Source organism: Pyrgilauda ruficollis, unplaced genomic scaffold, assembly GCF_017590135.1.
Source record: "Pyrgilauda ruficollis isolate IOZ18807 unplaced genomic scaffold, ASM1759013v1 scaffold22, whole genome shotgun sequence".
Taxonomy (NCBI): domain Eukaryota; kingdom Metazoa; phylum Chordata; class Aves; order Passeriformes; family Passeridae; genus Pyrgilauda; species Pyrgilauda ruficollis.
Window position 1 is genome coordinate 6,790,953 of NW_024521428.1, and position 19,810 is coordinate 6,810,762.

At 44.7% G+C, this 19,810-nt stretch overlaps 1 protein-coding gene across 2 annotated transcripts; it reads left to right on the forward strand.

Moving 5' to 3' along the window:
- The first annotated feature begins 5,948 nt into the window (after positions 1–5,948).
- On the forward strand, positions 5,949–18,033 carry RGN (regucalcin). 2 transcript variants are annotated; one of them, XM_041468472.1, is made up of 7 exons: positions 5,949–6,624; positions 6,991–7,156; positions 9,905–10,087; positions 11,326–11,541; positions 13,001–13,132; positions 16,873–17,027; positions 17,760–18,033. In XM_041468472.1, exons 2-7 carry the CDS (start codon positions 6,994–6,996, stop codon positions 17,808–17,810), a joined length of 900 nt encoding a protein of 299 aa, XP_041324406.1. In that variant the 5' UTR covers positions 5,949–6,624; positions 6,991–6,993; the 3' UTR covers positions 17,811–18,033. The 2 variants fall into 2 exon arrangements, with proteins under 2 accessions (XP_041324406.1, XP_041324408.1); XM_041468474.1 differs by lacking the exon at positions 5,949–6,624 and adding an exon at positions 6,679–6,716.
- Positions 18,034–19,810: the final 1,777 nt, after the last annotated feature.

Genomic DNA, 19,810 nt, shown 5'->3' on the forward strand with positions numbered 1-19,810 from the left:
GCTGTGAGGCACCTTGCTGGCACAGAGGAGCTGCTGCCTGGCCTAGAGCAGCGAAGAAGGAGAAATGAGAAGGTGGAGAGGCAGGTGCTGGGCTAGCTGATCTCAGAGCATCCCTCCTGCTCTGACTGGCTCTGCAGCTGGCAGCCTTCAAGAAGGATGGGGTTTGCAATGTGAGTGTAGTGACCCTCCTGCCTGAGATGGCTCTGGCAGCAGCAGAGTGAGTCAAAGCTGAGCCACCAACAACACGCTTGTGGACTGGCTTAAGGACTGGAGTGACTGAGCAGGTGGCCCCAGGCAGGCTGGAACTGCAGCTAGAGAAGGCTTGGGTGAAATGGAGCCCAAATCCTCAGCTGAAAAGCAAACAGGAGGTAAAAAAAAGGGGAAAAGGCAGTAAAGGTGCAGACAAAGGGAAGAAAAGCCAGCACTAGGAAGAAGCAGTAAGTGTTGGACTGTTTGTTGTTATTCAGGACCAGGATTTTTTCTTCCCTAAAGGCATCTTGCAACAGATACCAGTAACAGACTTCCTTGTTGTGACTTTCTGGCTGGTGGCTTCTAATTCCCTCTCCACATACAGTCTGCTTGTGGCTGAGAAGTGGGAAAGACAGGGCCAAGGAAGGAGATTGGTGTCCCCATTAATTTGGAAACAGCTACTATTTATTTGTAGGGTCTTTTCAAATAGCTAAGTGTGCTTACTTGTTGATGGTAACATGGGCCAAGGACTAAAGGGGCTGCACAGTGGTTCTGAGCACCATCATCTCTGCATTTATGTTTCTGCCCTAAAAGAAATGTTTCTCAATTATAACTTGTGTCTGTCACTTGTGAATGTTTTCTTTGCACCATGAAAAATCAAACGATTGAAGGAGAAGTTACAAATGTTTGGCTATTAAATGTAAGCCTGAAGCATTCCCTTGATTGGATGTGGTCGCTCTGATGACCTGGCCTGGATGTACAGGCTGTACTGCATGGTGTGGATCTGAGACCTGGGAGGGAACCAAAGCCTGCCTCTGTGAGCTGTGAAGATAATCCAGCAAAACCACTCATTCTGATCTTGGGAATTTGGATGATCCCAGAACTTGTAAAGGTTTAGTACTGCAGGGAATTGACACATCTATTAAGAAAATATGCTTTTCATGCGAATTAAGGAACAAAAGCTGCTTGCACAACCGGGGAGCTTGGCATGCAGGGAAGGGCAGAGATGGAAAACAATGGAGTGCCTCAATGCAGCTTCCTTAGGAAGAAGTGAAGACACACAGACTTCTGAGCTCTGGTTTAATGAGATTCCTTGCTGCTGCTGCTTCTGAACTTCCTTTTACACCAGCTTCATGGCTGAACACTTTTGCCACTCCTGAGGTGAAACTCTGTGGTATTTACCTCTTGCAGAGATGATTCTGGGATAACTGCTGTCAGGCTCTGCTCCTATCCAAGTGAGTGCATCTAGTGGGATGTGACAGGTGGATTAAAGTGACTGCAAGCAGAGACTTCCGAAATAAAAGGTTACATGGCAGTTGGGTAAGTTGTTTGAAAATAGCGGATGAGCATGACTATTTCTGTTCCTCAAGTTCACCCCTCTGCAGAGCCTGGATAAATTTGTTGGGACCACGTGGTTGTAGGAGAAGCAGCCTCGCATATTTGTGTATTAATTTCCCTGCCTCTGTATGCAACTTCCAGATAATCTTTCTTTTTCCAGTAGGCTTCTTTTGTCTGGGACAACCTCCTGGATCCACCTTGCCCTGCCCTTTCTCTGGGATTCTCCTTTTGTTTCAGGTTGGGCAGACCTTCCCTGCCTTCCACTGCTTTCTCAGCAGACTTGGAGTTGGGTATCTGCCTCACCTTGGCTGCTTTATCTGATATACATTGTTTTAAATCTCTGGGTAGGTTCCATGATGATACCTTCATGGTTTCTTTTGGCTTAAACATCCTGAAGACATTTTTTTCCAGTTTCAGTTGTTTTTCCTCAGATGCTGCCCCACCCACCCCATCCTGAGGAAGAAGCACTGGGGAGCAGGACACGAGTTGTATTTTGATAGTTCCAGTGTTCTGCTCATGAAACCGGTGGGCCAGTCTTCTGAGAAGGATTTAAAACTTAGCTCAACAGCAACATAAAAGGAAGGTGCCATCAAGAAATCTGGTCATCTGAGAGCTCTTGAGCTTATGACAGACTTCAAGAGTAGTACCTATAAAAAGTGTTACATGCCACTTGGGAAAATGGCTCTGGTTATACCTTGGGAAATGCAGGCCCTGGTGAGGGAATGGGTAATCTGAGAGGGAAAAACACCTCTGAGCTAGCCCACCCACTTCACCTGAAACTGCGGTGTCTGGTTGCATTCCTTTGTAGTTCTTTATCTCAGAAGGGTGGTGCTGAGTTGTTTGGGAACCCCTGTCACTGGCATTTTAGGCTCCATTTGCATCTGGTTGAATGGAACCTGATTAAAGCCCTTTCCCTCCTTAAAACTGGCTCAGCTATTGTTCTGTTGTCCCCTCTAAAATGAAGATAGGGGCATTGTTTCATCCTTTTCCTTATTTAATCATTATCCAACAAACCAGACGTCTCTCCTTGCTAAAGGAAGCACAGAGGCTGAAAAGCTGGATGAGCCAGGTGATGGAGATACTAATAAGCAAGTTGTAATTTACACTCGTTACAAATAGCTGGTACATAAACCAGACTCCTCAAATTGTCTGGTTGAACATCTTAAATTAAAACTCTGTGAAGTCACCCTAAATCTGCAGTTAATTTGAAATTTAATTTTGATTTGGCCAGAAGAAGGATTTGCATGCCTGTAAGCTGCAAACACTGAAAGCACTGTTGCTAGATCAGTTATTTGAATGAAAGATGCTGCCTTTCCCTCAAGTCCTGGCTCTGTTGCATGACCTCTGTTGTGACTATAATTTTGCAGCTGCTGTAGCACATATCAATGCTCTTTTTTTTTTTGTCCTGAGGCAAGCAAAATGCAAATCCAGGTCACATGGGGTGCAAAGACCAGAAAAGTAAGGCATTAATGAAAAGTGTCTTGGCTGTGCTCCACTGGAGAATGCTTTCTGAAGCACCCTGTTGCCCAACTGTTCCCAGTACAGAGTGGAGAGGCTCAGGCTGGGAACTCCAGATTTGTGAGGCAGCTCCAGGCAGCAGAAACCTGCAGTTCTTGGTGCTCCCATGACAAAGAAGTTGGAGGTGTAAGTGTGAGAGTGTGAGGGTGTTCATGAAGCACTGAGGAGCCTAGCTGCAGTGGGAAGGGTCACACATTTGCTTAAGCATTGTATTCTTAAGTGAGATGCTTTTTCATGAGCCTGTGGCCTGTACAGAAGGAATTGTGCTGAAAGAAGTCTGTGTAATAAACTGTAATAAGTAACGGGTACGCTTGTCATTTTTGTGAAAACTGTTTTTAAAGGCTAAATACTTCAATATGACTTCCTGGTGATTTGGTGCAATCCTTTGTAGAAAAGATTCCCTGTCTGAGATTCTTAATCCATTCTGCATTAACTTGTGTGACAGTGCTGTTAGACACATAAATTAGTCAATGGGCACAAATCTGCTGGTGCCACCTTCTGCCAAGCAGACATTTGCAAACAGGAAAATGGAGTACTTTGGCAAACGTTTTAATGTGTTTAAATACGCAACTGTGATCATCCAGACAAGTAAACAATTGAAACTTCTCAGCAGTTTGATCTCTCCTGGAGTTACTTGTTGCTTGCTAACAAATAAAACTTGATCTGGATGCACAAGCCAATTCCAAGAATTATACTTGGCTGCAAACAAGTGCATGGCAGTGCCAACTCTTCCTTTCCTGTGAACTGATGGCAGTGAGTGATTTCACGTCTCTACCTTTGCTCTTGTTCAGTGCTTTTTCCTTGTCCGTCCATCTGTGCACCCCCAAATGCAGTATTACCTGCTAGGGAAGAATTCCCACATGCCCACTCTGGCTGCCCTAATGGATTTAACAGGCTTGCACTGAGGTGGTGGCTCCTTGGGCTCCATGGCCCTTGGCACAGTCCCTGCTCTCAGCTGTACCTTGCCCCTCTGCCAAGGTGGCCTGACAGACTCAGAGGCAGCTCTTGGGGTACAGAGAGCTGATACACAGCATTTGCACTTCATATCAGCCATGGATAAGGAAGGAGACCTCACAGTAGTAAGGAAGGAAAAAAGACAAGGATTGCTCTAAAGATGAAGAAAATAGCAGGATCAGGCTCATAAAAGAAGACAAGAACAACTGCAGGAATGAGCAGAAGTAAAACCAAGTCTCTATAGTGCCTGAAATAGTCCAGCACCTCTTCTTGCCTACAGTTGTTGAGGGTGGGGGGATTTTTCCATCTCTGTGGTGCTCTGGGCTGTTCTCCAGAACTGCTGAGCGTTCCTGACTGGCAAGAAGGGTAATGGCTTCTGGCAGGCTGAGGGAATCTGCACGCTGGGGGAGAGCTGTGACTTCACCCTACAAGGCCTCCCACATCACAGATCTCCGCTTTGTGTTCTTCATGGTTGTAGATAAGTAAGAATTCCACTTCCCTGCTCCCTCCCAGCATGTGGAATAAATGCTAAGCTACCAGTGTGTCCTGTGGAAGCCACAGAGGTGCTGTGTCAGCTCCCTATCAGTCAGATTTGGCCACACAGTAGACTCTGTGGCTGCAGTGCAATAGAGGGAAGTTCCCAGTGGGAAGGCACAAGGCAGTACAATCTTTGGCAGCCACCTCTTCTGTGTTCTTCTCTCCCACAGTGAACTTGTACTGGCAGAAGACTTTATCTGATGCTCTCTGTGAAGGCACCCCACCATGGAATCCTCCCTGCTCTACCTTTCAACAAGCTTGGATTAGCCAATACAGAGAAGACACATGGGACAGCACTCCTGCTTTAACTAGAGATCCAAGCTCCAAATACATGTCACAGAGTTTGTGTTGTAACCCAGTGCTTACAGAAGCTGTTAATTTTCTCCCAAGGTGTGTGCCAGCACACAGCTTGTTTTGATGCCTCCAAACCATGCTGGCAAATGCTTAAGTCAGCAAGGAACAGAGACTGCTGAGGTGGGTTGAGGGTGTATCTCCTCTTGGTGCTGGATTCAGTAAGCTCTTGCATTGTATCCCAAATAGCCTTGTAGTGTGCAAAAACAATGGGAGAGCAGTAAATGTGGCTAAGCTTTGTAAGAAGCAATAATTGTTCTTCATTGTACTTAATGAATTCCTTGATTCTTTGCATATGGATTTGTTTTGGTTTTTTGTTTTTTTTTTTTTTTTTAATTTCTGAATCTTCTTTCCATATTGTGAAGTGTATGGAAAAAAAGAGAGAGATGTGGCACTTTTTTTTCTGAAAGTTTCTCTTTGTTGATTGTTGCTAATAATTTGCTTGCCTTGGGTCTGAGATGAAATCCTGCTATTTGTTGTACATGCAGCAGTAGGACAGAATGAGAAATTAATTCAATGCTAAGCACTGAAGGAATACCATGGAAGCCTATAAAATAGAAGTCTAACTGCTCAGATAAGGTGACAAGAAGTTAATGAGTATCACATCAGTACTTCCAGAAGAAGCCTACATGAAACATATGTTGGTAAGGTAATGTAGCCATGAAGTTTCCAAAGATACCAGTAATAAAAATAAAAGTTAGCAAGTGAACCCTGGGCTGTGACCACCTGCTTTAAAGGCAACCAAATAAAAATATTCAACAGGAGATAATTGCTGCAAGGAGGGTGTATGATAAAAAACACATAAAATCTGTAAGAGGAGCTGTGTGGGGACTCTCTCCTAAAAGACCCTGCTGGGTGCTGTGGGATCGCTGATGTGCAGTGCCCCTTGAGTAAAGGGAAGCCAGCTGGAAACCAGAGTCTGCGTGGGGAAGAGGCGAGCCTTGGAGCAGCTGAGTTAATTCTGGTTTGTGGGGATAGAGCGGCGAGCCAGCTCATGCCTGCCTTGTGCGCCTGACTTTCCAGGTGGAGACACACAAGCGTCAGAGCAGTGGGACTGAAGCCACTTGGTGTCACTGATCCCTGTGGGGATCACCAACTCCAAGTCAAAAGGCAATAGGTCATGGGATGCTGAAGAGGAGACCTGGGATAAAAAAAGTACCTACTGCTTTAAACTTGAGGCCTGGGAGCCGGAGTGGCCATAGCACAGAGATAACCATGTGCAACAGACAACTCTATCTGAAAATTTTGTTGCCAGCTGTTTGCCTCCTGCCTTTGGAAGTATTTGAGACTAAACAGAACGGGGACTAAAAGAGGACAGGACACGCTGAGGGCCTGGGATAGCTGGATAACCAAGGTGCTGCTGCAGGAGCTGTGAAGGATCGCTGGTGCTGGAAGTCGGGGCCGGTCTCTGCGGCCACCTACACCAGAGCAAGAAGGCAGGGAGAAACCAGCCCTTTCGGGAATTAGCCTCTCCAGCGGCTGAGCAACTTGGCCACCGTAGTGGGAAAGAAAGCTCTTCTCCCTCTTTTCCCTCCCTGCAGCTCCTGGAAGAGGGGTGCCGAGCCGCTGCTGCTCGGACAGCCGCCACGGCAGCTCCTGGCTCTGGCCGTGCGGGAGAGGAGGATCCCGCAGGGCCCGGCGGGCCAGCCCGCCCCTGCCGGGGTACCCAAGGCGCGGCGCTTCCCGGCTCCCAGCCCGCTATAAGAGCGGCGGCGGGAGCGCTCCTGCCGGGAATAGGTACGGCCGGGGCGTGCTGGGGGCGCGCTTCCGTGTTGTTGTGAGTTATTGGTATCGATCCTTGCCACTCGTCTGTCCCGCGGTCCCGGCAGGTGGGTGGGTGCAGGCACACGCCGCTGTGTGCGCGACACGGCGGCACACGCGCTGCGCCCCGGCAGCCGGGCGTGCGGGGAGGAGCGGCCTTTGCCTCCCTGCGCCCGCCCGCACCCCATTTCATTTCTCCCCTCTCTTTTAATAGTCCCCCTACTTTTTTTTTTTTTTTCCCTTTTTTTTTTTTTTTTTTTTTTTTTTTTTTTTTTCCCCCGTTCCCTGCCCGCAGGCCGTGGCGGGCCCGGGGTGTAACGCGGGTGGCGATTCCCTCGGCAGGCCATGTCATCTGTCAGCATCGAGTGCGTGGCCAAGGAGCGCTGCAGGATCGGGGAGTCGCCCGTGTGGGACGAGAAGGAGGGCGCGCTGCTCTACGTGGACATCACGGGAAGGAAGGTGTGCCGCTGGAGCCCGCTCACCCGGCAAGCACAGGCCATTCCCGTGGGTAAGGAGCCGCTGGAAAAGCCTCTGTGTGCGGGAGCTGCGTGCTGGGACTCGGGCTGTGTCCCTCGGCAGCTGCACGGTGCTCAGATCGGGAGACCCTTCCCTACAACCTGGGTTTCCTCGGGCGCCAGCACACTGGGAGACACTAGACAGAGCATCCCTAGTTCTGGGGTCTTTCCTTATCATATTTTAGTACTGGGTTATGTTTGATCTATTTCTTTTCCCTGTAAGTTGTCCTCATCTCGCTCTCTTTTATTCATACTTTGTCCCAGAGGTAAAGTTCTTCTGTTCGTGTCTGTAGTAGTTCTGATGTGAATGATCAATGCTCATAACATTTTCTGTATTGAAAGACGATTTCCAATAATGCTTTAAGAAGTTGATACTTCTTTAAGGTAGTGGTGTCACTGGCTAGAGTCTCAATGGTTCAAGTATTTTTTCCATAAAGGAAGAGATGTGCTAACTCACATTAAAAAAGGGCTGCAGATTTACTGCTCGATGTGATAGAGTAAATATTTGTGTTGGGAGACAGCTCCTTAAGTGGTTTCAGTGCAATTTATTATTTTCTCAAGTTCAATAGCACTTGGTGAAAATCAATTTTGCCTACCTATAAGCTGTTCGGATTATTCACTAGAAACTGATCTGGGCTTATCTGCCTTTTAAATTACTGTAGTTGTCAATTTCAAGACGAGAAAAGGCCTGATAGTGATTTTGGAAGTGTTGCTTCCCAAACTTACTTCCTCTTAGCTTAGCTGAGGGAGTGTGCTTCTCCCTGCCTTTCCTCCAAACTGATTTACTCTCAAAGGTGTAGTCTTTTAATTGTGGCCTCTCTGGAGAGGTGGAAGGGACAGCAGCTGAAGTAGCTCCAGGTTTTTTGTTTTTTTTTTTAATTGTTTCCTCTCTTTAGTAATAAAACAGTTATGATTAATAGCTGTGTCTTTGGAAATGCCATGATTAAAAGAAAAAAATACAACCCCCAAACAACCAAAGAATGCCATAATATTATAGTAGTGGGCTTCCAAAGTGGAAACTAAGAGAAATTATTAATTATTAAAGCTTTTATTAAGAGAATTACAACAATGCCATGCTTAGAAACAACTTCAAATGCCCTTTATAACTTTACAGGGGGAACACCATAGCTGCATAACTGGGCCTGGAGGGGAGACCTTATGTTCAGTTTTATATTGGGCGTAAGATGGTGCTGCAAATCAATCGATTCCTGCAGATGCTGCTTAGGCAGAGCCCTCTGGGGTCACAGCAGACTGAGCTGGGTGCATGGGCTGAGGCACTCCTCGTGCTGGGTTTGTGCAGCCAGCACTAGGGTGGCTGTGTCCTCGTGCAGCCCTTGCCTCTGGGGTGCAATGTCAGGAAGGTATGGAGCCGTTCTGGTGGCTGCAGGGGCACCTGGATGTCCAGCACCTCCGGTGGACAGCTGTGCTTGGGGGCTGCTCCCCCAGGCTGGGAGGAGTGCCCTGGGCGCTGCCCAGGAGGAAGGACTCTGCTAAGCCATGGGCCCAGGCGTTTTCCCGGGAGAGCAAAAGTAGACTTGCAATCCCATGCTCTGCTAGGAATGCCGCTGCTGCTGATACAGGCAGAAAACTTCTATGAAATATTTTGATTACTGGCAATCCAAAGAGCAGCAAAATTACTACACGTGGCAGGTGCCACACACGGCTGAGGGGACATTGCTGCCCTCTGTGCTGGCACGGGAAGAAGGAGTGGCACTCAGTGAGCCTAGACCACCAGCAGCCTCAGCTGCTAGAGCTGAGCTTGCAGTCGGGTGTTCATCTCCAGTGCTGGGGACAAATTCCGATTTCTGTCACGGTGGTACTGCTGACAGGGCTCCAAAGGGAAGGGGCATCCTGAGCCCTGAGCAAACAGCTGGAAAGGAGCAGTTCCTCGTGTCACCCAGTGGTGGCTGCTGGTGGTTATAAGTGTTTGTGAAAGTATTACCTAATTATACCCCTGCAAAGCTATAAATACAACAAATATTTCAGTTTTAAATTAGAAAATTAGTAATTAGTCCCATTTATAGAAAATATGCCAGACTTGGTTGCCCTGCCTGAAGTTATTGTTCCTTAGATTGCATCTGATTGTAGGCTTTTACAGAAATGTTGTCTTTGCACTCACTGGTTTTTTTACTAATTCCTTTATAATAACCTGTAATTGAGGTTTTGTGCGTAATAGCTCAAGTGAGTGTAAGCTAATCATGGAAAGTGAGTGTGAACTAGTTTTCTGTTCTGTTTTAGCTCTTGGGAAGCTCTCCCGCTCCTTGGTGTGTTTTTGGTGCTGCTGGAGGTTGAGCAGCACAGCAGAGTGTGGTATGGGGGTGTCTCTCCTGCCCCGTGTGACCTGTCCCAGTGCTTCCATCACTTCACGGCTCATTTACACAGGAGCTGTGCTAAATAAACACCGTTGCTCTAGAGCTCTTGTGGTATTGATTTTTCCCTTGGAGAGAGGAGAACCCACACAGTAAGCTATTGTACAAAGCATATGCTCCTGTCCCCTTTTTATGCTTACTTTTTTCAATAAAGCACCTAGCACATCTAGGTACTGGTGGTGATTATAACTCCTGGTAGCAGTGGTAATACTCGAGTTCCATGACATAATCTGTTTCTATGTATTTAAACATCAATTTTGTTGGTAGAAAAGTGGGTGGTTTCTCTTGCCTGTGGTTTTGCTGAGTTCAGTTGGCATGTCTAAACTGGGCAGGAAAGAAATGTCTCACTTTTCAATTTCACCCCGTTTCCAGATGCTCCTGTGAGCTCCGTGGCTCTCCGGAAGTCTGGGGATTATGTCATCACCCTAGGAACCAGGTTTGCTGCTTTGAAATGGAAAGAGGAGCTGGTAACCACCATTACTCAAGTGGACAAGGATAAAGCAAACACCCGATTCAATGATGGGAAGGTGGATCCTGCAGGGAGGTATTTTGCAGGTATGCTGCAGTCTCTTTCTTCCCTCTGGTGCTTGCTGGAAGTTTTCCTTCATAGTTAAATGGTGGGGATTTTTTTTTGTTTTGTTTTCTTCAAACAGAGCTTAAATCCTTGTACAAATTTGTTTATATCACCTGGGCACTATCTAATCTGGACTCTTTTGTTAAAAAGAGGCTGACTACACCGAGCCTGCCTAGTTTAAGATACTGGCCTTGCCTCTTTCCTGTCAGCTGCTTGTTTTGAATACTGGAAGGGTGCCAATAGAAAATACTTTTCCAGTGGGAAATTTATTATATTGTGTGGTTTGTTCTCTGTAACTCAGAATATTATTTCTAAAATCTAAGGGACTATTCATCCTGGAGATGAGAAGGCTCAGGGGATCCCACCTGTGTGTATGAGTACCTGACTGAGGAGGGAGTAAAAGAGATGGAGGCCAGGCTCTGCTCAGTGATGCCCACTGAAAGAGCAGAAGGAGAGGGCACAAACTGAAACTCAGCCAATTTCGTATGAACATAAGAAAACTCTTTTACTGAGGATGAGCAGGCAATGGAACAGGTTGTCCAGAGAGAGTATGGAGTCTTCATCCGTGGAGCTCTTCAATGCCCAGCACTGGTGGGAGGAACCCGTGGGTGTCTGACCCTGCTCTGAGCAGGGGGTGATCCTGGGTGATGTCCAGAGGTGCCCTCCAGCCTCAGCTGTGATGCTGTCCTCCTGATTTTTGAAACACCATTCTGTGCTTTGCTGTGTTGTTCAGTCCAGAGACCTAACTTAACCTGCATTTACCCAGCCTCTCAAGAGCCAGTCTCAGCTGCCAACTTCAACGTGTAAAGATGAGATTTGCTTTAAAAGAGGCTTTAGTGTAAGACTCATTCTGAGGGAGGAGGTAATTTTTTTCCACTCTCTCAGCTCTACAAGGCATTAAGATTTATTGTAAGTTAAATGCTGGCCACACCTGTCTTAATATATGAGTGACTGAATAAAATATTTTGCAGGAATCACGCTGCACACTATTTCTGCTGCAGAAATGTTCAACAAAAGAACAAAGGCTGTGTTTTGCCACCTTCTGCAAAAAGCAAGCACTTTGGAAGTATTTTCTTTTAACTCAGTTTCTTCCTCAAATTTGAGAAGCCCCCCGCTTCTGCGCTGGCAGTGTGATCACCATTGCAGTGAGAGGCTGCCCCCAAACCTGGAGGAGAGTCCATTTGCTCTGAACTGCTTTTTCCCCTTTGGCTCTGCACAGGTACAATGGCAGAGGAGATTCGTCCTGCCGTGCTGGAGAGACGCCAGGGCTCCCTGTACACGCTCTTCCCCGACCTCTCAGTGGTGAAGCACTTTGACCAGGTGGACATTTCCAATGGGCTGGACTGGTCGCTGGATCACAGAACCTTCTTTTACATTGACAGCCTCTCCTACTCGGTGGATGCCTTTGATTATGACCTCCAAAGTGGAAAAATCGGTATGAATGGTTGTATTCTAAAGCAATTGTTTGTGCCTAAAGATTGTGGTGTTTGTTTCTGCTCTGGTTATTACACAGAGATGATCAGAGCTTTGAGGGATGAACAGAAGCCACATTAACCTCTGTCTGCGCCTGCGTAGGCTCCTGGCTCAAACCAGTCAGGGTCGTTTGGTAATACTGTAAACTATTTAAATTGGCAGTTTGAGTAGTAATCTCTACTACTGTTACCAAACACAAGGCGTATCTGATCTTGCAGTAAAAAGGACAAAGTGTATCTCATCTCTCTCTTCCTGTGGCTGCGTGTTTCTTGTTGCTGGCAGCACAGACAAAGTGACAGCGGCTTGTAGTCTTCCACAAAACCTCTGCCAGCTTCTCTAGATATTTTTTCGCTCTTCACCGTGTTTTGTTTTTTAAATACAAGCAATACTAAAGGAAGATTCTGCAGAAAGAGCAAGGCAACAATGGTAGCAGAAACTCAAAGCTTCCTTAGTTAATTTAAAACACAACAAAGCCTTAAGGGCTTCTACAAGCTAGGGCAAAAGAAAAATTCCGGTGACTTGGACTAGTAATTTGATTTTGAGTACATGGGCTGCAGTATTTTGCTTTAAAAGAGCCCAGCCAATTTGATGTTTAGTTTTAAAACTCTGAATTTAAAGTAATTTTGGATGTAGCACCTTGTCCTAATGTCTCTCTGCTTTGACTTACAACTGAATTTTTCCCTAGGAAATAGGGTACTTTTCTCTCTCACTCATTTTTGCTCGCTCTTTCTGTGGGCAGTCTGACAATCCCCAGCAGCAAAAAGGAAACTCATTAAAAATATTGCTGCATATGAGAAACACTGAAGTTGTCAGAACATAAAATAAATAATGTTGGAAAGTTGGGTTGAATTTTCCTGACTAATAGTGGATAAAAGTTCAGATAGAGTTGTTTGTTTTTTGGTCAATAGCATGCCTTTGAAATTGATGCTTTACCCCTGAACTCTGTGTTTATGTAAGCGCTCTGTTTACAGATCTGAAGGTCAGTTTTGTGTTGAAACAGTGATTATTGCCACGTTCCAGCAAACAGTTTGAAAAGTCTCCAACTGGAGCAACCCATACTTGAAATGATTCAAACTGCTTTTAAAACAAGTAATTAATTTTATTAATATATCTAACATTAATTTATTCAGTTATTAATTTAATATTGTAAGTAGGGAGCACGAGTGGTGCACTAGAAATGAATGCCAGAAAGGATTATACTTTCAATGGATAGAAACTGGTCCACAGGCTTTCATGCTGAGAAACAACTGTCTCGGGGAAACAAACAGGGCAGCAGACACAATCTGTTTCTTTCATGGGAAAAAAACTCAGGGCCTCAGCACAGCTTTTGAAAATAGTAGTACAAATAACTCTGCTGGGCTGTGACTGATAAAAATTTTAACAACTGTCTCACTCAGTTCTGTGGTTTTTTAACGCTGCAGGCAACCGTAGGAGTATATACAAACTGGAAAAAGAGGAGAGCATTCCTGATGGGATGTGCATTGACACAGAAGGCAAACTCTGGGTGGCTTGTTATGATGGTGGGAGAGTGATTCGCATTGACCCTGAGACAGGTGAGTCCTTACAAAAGTGGACTGGAATTTTGTGTTAAACAAAACAAAACAAAAGAAGAAATAAAAACATGGAATGAGGGGTGCGGTTTTTTTCACCTCACAGAAATGGTGTATCTTTTTCTTTCTGTGCTCTTTCTTTCTTTCTTTAATTGTTATTTCAAACAATTTAATGTTCCTGCTCTCAAAAATTACCTTTATAAATATGTCTCCTTTGTTCCCAGCATCTGTTCACATGACATAATCATGTTGGAAAAGATAAAGTTGCAAAGGAGACCAAGCAGAGATCATTCTGCTTGTGAATTGTTTGAGTTAGCATCCTCTTGCATCCTCCAAAATTAAGACCAGTGTTTATCCCATTGATAAATGGGAAAGATGACTTAAAACCATTTTTGAGCCTTGTTTCTTCAGCTTAGTGTTTTATTTTGGGCAGCCTGCTGGATTTTATTACAAGTCCCATGGCACACTGATGCCAGCAACATCTTTTTTATTGTTGGAAGTTACTTGCACGATCAATTTTGCAATTAAATAATTAAAAAATATTTAATGAATTCCACAGCATTTTATCATTCCCACAGTAATGTCTTGGGTGTGCCCATTGTCTGAGTCTGTTGTTCATTGCTGCTCTCATTTGGACTCTAGTGATGTGCCAGGGATGATTTACTCTGGGTGGAAAACACATGTAAAGCACTTAAGGGAAACTGAACCGCACTGGCTGCAAGGGGCCGCTGGGTGAGAATGAGAGCATGATTTTGTCAGATCCCAGACAGCACAAGTTTGCATCATGCAGCAGAAGAGCTACTGCACTGGGATACATCTGGAGCCTAGCAGAAGGCTTGGGGTTTTGTGGGACTGTGGATTCAGGGGTGCCAGTGCCTTGTGTGCAGCACGTAGCAGACCCTGGCACACGTGCACCAGCCTTGCTTCTGGCTCTGCTGGAAACCTCTGCCATTTCTGAGTCTTGTTTCTTCAGCTTAGTGTATTATTTTGGGCAGCCTACTGGATTTTATTACAAGACCCACAGGACAGTGTTGCTTTCCCCCTCACCTTTTGATCTGTGCCCATCCAAAATCTTGCCAACCTGTAGGACTTCTCCAGTTCTGCAGGGTCTGCACTCCAGCCCTAGGAGAAGGAAGCTCCAGTTGGGAGATGCCAGCAATGCTGGGACTTGTTTCTGGACCCACATCCTCTCACTCTGGTGGGCAGAGCAACCCTTGGTGACATCCACCAGCCCTCTGAATACCCTCCTGGGGTAGTAGGTTCAATAATTTTTCCTCTCTGGTTCGCTGTTTCTACCTTTTTCCTGCCTGACCTTTTTTTTTTTTCCTCCCTGACCTTTTTTTTTCCCTTTATTTTTTCACTTATTTTCCTTTTCCTTCTCCCTTTGGAGGTGTTTTCACATGGGAAAGCTAGAAGCAATAGTGTCCATAAGCAGATGTGTAGGGATAGCAAGAACATTGATGGCAGAGTACATATCCCTAATGCACTCCCAGTCTTTAACTGTGCTCACAGATGGATGAGGTAGTGATGTGTTGGTAGTGAATTTCTCAGTGTACTTCTCTTCCATGAACCTGTTCTGTCTCCCCCTCACCCATGTCATAGCACCTGCAGAGAACAGTGTTGTGAAGTTTCATAGGGTAAGTGTCCATATCAAAAAGAGCCACCTTTTTTTGTGAATATCTCATGCTTACCTGCCCTCTCGTGCTATCATTTTGAAGTAATATCTAAAATCTGAAATTTGTTGAATTCTGAATGGATTGTAATTATTTAGGGAGATAAACCAGTCAGGTTTAAAGAGAATTCTATGAGAGCCTCTTTTAATGCACAATAGCCATTAAGTGTGGCTTGAATGGCTGTCAGCCAGTTGCAGATACATCCACCAATAAGGGCTCATCTCAACCACGTGAGGGATTTTCAGGTTTCAATGATAACCAAGCCTGGACTTTGTTTTTAGGGCAATGGGACCAGGAAGCCTGTTTGTTTGGCGTCTTTCCTGAGTGGAGGTTTTGAGGTTCAGGATGAAGCAGCTTTTCAGGTTTAGGCTTCTGTAGCAGAGATGGCTGCTGCCTTTAGATTGAGGATGTGCTACAGGGAAAGGCTGATGGCTGATCCCATGGGGTTTGCAAAGGACTCAAGGGGTGTCCAGCGTACATGCTACCGAGTCTTGTCATAGCTTCTGGTCACCTAGTGACCTGCTAGTTTTATTCTTTAAATTGGAATCCTAGAACCATTAAAGCTGGAAAAGGCCTCCAAGATAATGGAGTCAAACAGTCAGCCAGCACTGCCAAGTCCACCCCTAAACCATGACTTTAAGTACCACATCTACATAGTTTTTAAATACTTCCAGGAATGATGATCCCACCACTTCCCTGGACAGCCTGTTCCAATGCTTGACAACACTTTCAGTGAAAAAAGTTTTCCTAATGTCCAATCTAAACTGCCATTAAAATTTTATAGTACTTCCTAATGATTAGTTTTAATATCCTTTGATTTTTATAGTGTCAAAAAGATTTGCTGTATTTGTCTCTTCTATAGAGACCAAGCACAGAGTAATACTCCAGATAGAGTGTAGAGGATCCAGGTGCAGATTTTCTTGAACCTCCAGGGAGACACCTCAGAGCTTTGTAAATGATATCTTTCAGGCTGTTATCCACTGAGAGCACTCTACCAGTGCAACCAGGTCCTATCCCCTTGTCTTTGGGATTCATGCCTCTTTTCCTACAGTCCATGTTTTTTCCTTTTGAATGCCCTTCCGAATTCCTTCCTCCCAGACTTGGTGTCAGTCAATTTCTAGGGTTCCCAGCACTGAAGTTACTTTCCTGCTATTTCAACACATCACTAAAGTTAGTTTCTGTAAGGGAGACCAAGCCCTTTGCACATGGAATTGGGAGAACAGAGAAGTAAACACATTTTGTAAGGAAATTCATGTGCATATTTCTAGAAAGAGAAATTCACTTGTAGGTACATAAGATAAGCATAATGGGAATAGGCTGTTGTTGCCCAGGATTAGCAGAAATTTTGGAAAAATCTGCTGCAAGATGTCTCGACAGCCTTCTGGTTAGGGCTAGAGGCGATCTGTTCACTACCATCATTAAGACTGTCGTTATTTGTTGGCATAATAAATGTAGTATTATTTATGGTAGCGCTAGGTTTTTCATAAACATTTCACGTGTCCCGTGATCCGTATTTTATGCAAGCTTGATTTGAAAGACTGTTGAAATTTCAGGAAAAACTTCTAGGAATTAATCTTCCTTAACCGCAGGCAGTAGAGGTGTAGCAGGAGGTACGCCTCCGTAACGCCGCACGAGGTCTGCTCGCTCCAGGCTGCCTTTGTAGTTAAAAGTAGAAAAGTCAGCAGGTCTAGGGCGTGATTCATGTGACCTGTTTTAGAGAGGAATTGTATTCCATTTCCATTGACTCCATGGACAGCTTAGATGATGAGCTCAGATACGTGTTTGTGCTGTGGATGTTAGCATTTAATTAGAGGACAAGCTGGGATTGAAGTGGGATTTGTTGGTGATACCTGAAACTGAAACTTGCCAAATGATACATCATCAGCAACAGGGTTCACAGAAGTCTGGTTTCTCCCTGTCATGGTGCTCATCAGTCAGGATGGGACCTCCCCTAGCCCTGGTACCCACTTTTGCAGAGCATCTAGCTCTACAATGGTTATTTGCGATAATTTATTTAAATTTATTGTTCTAAGTTGACAAACAGGGAACATCATGCATGTTTTCCTCCAGGAAAAAGACTCCAGACTGTGAAACTTCCCGTAGACAAAACAACTTCCTGCTGTTTTGGAGGAAAGGATTATTCAGAAATGTTTGTGACTTCTGCTAGTGATGGGATGGATAAAGAGTGGCTTTCACGGCAACCGCAGGCTGGTGGGATTTTCAAGGTGAATGATACTTTCTCCTTGCATTTTAGAAGACTATTGTTTCACTCCTGGTTTTTTTCAGGTAGAACTCCAGCTGGCAGTGGTGGGAAGCTGGAAAAAGACAGTTGTTAGAATGTTGGTCATATATGTCAGGCTGTTGTTTGTATTTTTTGTTCCTCTTACAGAAAGTTAAATGCATTTAGAGATTTGAAGATACTTCAGGGTTTAAACTTTGTACTAATGTTGATAGTGCAAATTTTCTGTGCAATCATCTCTTTATACTTCTCCCTTTCCCAACACTGTTTGCATCTTCTATTTATGAAAAGGATGGGTAAATACTTACATGTCTTAATCAGTGGCAGATAAAAGCATCTGCTTTTATTTACTTTCTAGTTAATTATCATGAAGTTATCTCTTTAAAAAATTGTTCCACCGGGATTTGTTTTAAAGCCCTGCTCTTTGTGTGTGCATGCCGAAGGTTACATTGTGAACTGCAGAATTAAGGCTTAGCAGTATCTAAGAGAAGAGGCTTTTGGGGAATGGACTCTGGCCTGTGATTGCTGAGCTTTAGAGAAAGAGCATGCATTGAAATTCCAGTCTGTGATGAGCTGATGTGTGCAAAATATGGTAGGATGTCAAGCTGGAGGACGCAGTCCTTTTCTAAGTTAAAGCATGTCTAGTTATGTAAGGAAACCAAGTGTCTAATAATGGTGAATTATCACTATAATTTTTTTTCTCTCTGTGTTTTAACAGATAACAGGACTGGGGGTGAAAGGAGTTCCACCGTATCCATTTGCAGGTTAAATACATTCCTCAGAATGGATTGGAGAGGGCTGACGTAAGCAAGACAAGTCGGAAGGTCTTATCCTGGTGTTCAGCATCTTTTGCTTGGAAACCATAACACCATTATAATATTTCATCAGGAAAGGATGAAAAACTACTGAAATACATGGAATATTTTAAAACTGATCTTTTTTCTCCCTTTAAACTTACTTTTAATACATGATGGTGCTTTTTCTCCTGTGCTAAAAAGATTCTCATCCTAATAAGCTACTGTTGTAATTATATTTTATGATTAAATAATATTTTAATATATTTTTATTGAGTATTCTTCTGTCTCATTTGCAACTTATGCTATATTGTTTTACTGATTAAACTAGTTGTACTGTCTCTTTTACATATTTTGGAAGTTCCTCATAAAACGCCCTTTTAACGGTAACTCTGTTTGTCCTATGATGTTCTCAACAACTGAAACATTAGCACCTCTCACTGCATCTGCAGCATCCTTCTGACAGGCCTCAGCTGTGGCTGTGCTTAAATTAACTCTGGCTGGAACTTACCACTCTCTCCCCCGTGCCTGTTACCATGTTGCTCATTTTGTTAAATATAAACCCAAAATTTTGGAATCCAGAACCATGTCATTTTCTATCCTTTGAAGATCTTGGCCTGTTCTGAGGACATCCATGATGACAGGAAAACACTGGGCGTTCTTGGCCATTTGTGCATAAAGCACAGCCTGCACGTACCTCCTCCAGAACCAACGTCCCCCAGAGCACAGAGAGGCATGGCAGGCCCATATGGCCAAAAAGCCACTGCTTTTACAAATGTGAAGGGAAGACCTGTTGCAATTTCTTCACACCACCTGTTGTGAATGAAAACTTACTCATGGGATTGCATTTTTGCTTTTAACTTCAGGCCTGTTATCTGCGGCAACAACTGTGATGTACCTCAGTTGGATTTTAAACTGCAGAATTTTGCTCTTGGAATGTTACATGTTCCCATGTTAGTGCACATACACCTGCAGGTGGAATAGCTGTGTGTCCCCATCCTGCTGTGTGAGGGTAACCCACCAAGTGACTGCCTGTGGCAGTGCATTTTCTCTCCAGGTAGCTCCAAGAGTCAGCACATAATGGTTTGCCATTTCTGCAGTTGGTTTGTGATGGATCATCTTGTGTTGGCTGTGCCCTCGAGTGTGCAGTGGGTGACTCAGCTGCCCACCAAGGCCTCGGTGCTGCTTTGATCCTAGGGTTCAAATTATTTTGTGCACATTACTGTTTTTCCTCTTTAAATCATACAGGGATCTGTCTTGGCAGCTGGGGAAAAAAAAAAAAAAAAGAGATTTAAGCAGCCCCACTTCAGTGTGAGGCAATGAAGGAAGCTGGGCCTTGTTCTTTGGACTGTCCACATCCTTAATTTATTTTGTGCTACAAGGCAATCTAAAGGCACAATCTAAAGTCTACTCAAGGCACAGTATTGAGAAAGCTTGAGTTGAGGGAGATGGTGAATGTGGCAAATTTAGGGCTCTGATCTCACTAAAGTCACAAACCTGGTGATACCTGCAGCTCTGGAACCATGCTGTTGGGCTGCTGTGGTTGATCATTAATGGAGATCCAGAGATGCAGCAGAAAATAAGTGGGCATAAGCACAGATAATACCCCTCTGCCATTGCTGTGGAGGTGTTGTACCTGTGCTCACCCTCACACCACCTGGCAGGAGGGTGATTGCCAGAACAACATAAAAAAACAGGCCAATCTTTTTTATGTTGTTGCTGCATTAGAAAAGTGAGAGCAATAGCTTGTACAGGCATGAAAAATTGGGTCAAAGATTAGTTTATCAGAGTTAGTCATGAGACACGGGGAGGAGGACATGGCTGCTGGAGCCCCTCTTTCTCCATGCTGTGCATGGGTGGCACTGGGCAGATGTCTGAATAACACGCTTCTTTGTGCTTTGTGAGTGTGAGAGCAGAGGCAGGTAAAGCAAGCTGCTGCAGACATTTTACAAATGAATGCCACCTCCCGCTTCAG

Excerpts from the sequence above, each read along its gene's own strand:
- RGN (XM_041468472.1), top strand. The coding sequence starts at position 6,994 with ATGTCATCTGTCAGCATCGAGTGCGTGGCCAAGGAGCGCTGCAGGATC. Across the intron at positions 10,088-11,325 it reads TGCAGGGAGGTATTTTGCAG|GTACAATGGCAGAGGAGATT; the intron begins GTATGCTGCAGT and ends GGCTCTGCACAG. Across the intron at positions 17,028-17,759 it reads AGGCTGGTGGGATTTTCAAG|ATAACAGGACTGGGGGTGAA; the intron begins GTGAATGATACT and ends GTGTTTTAACAG.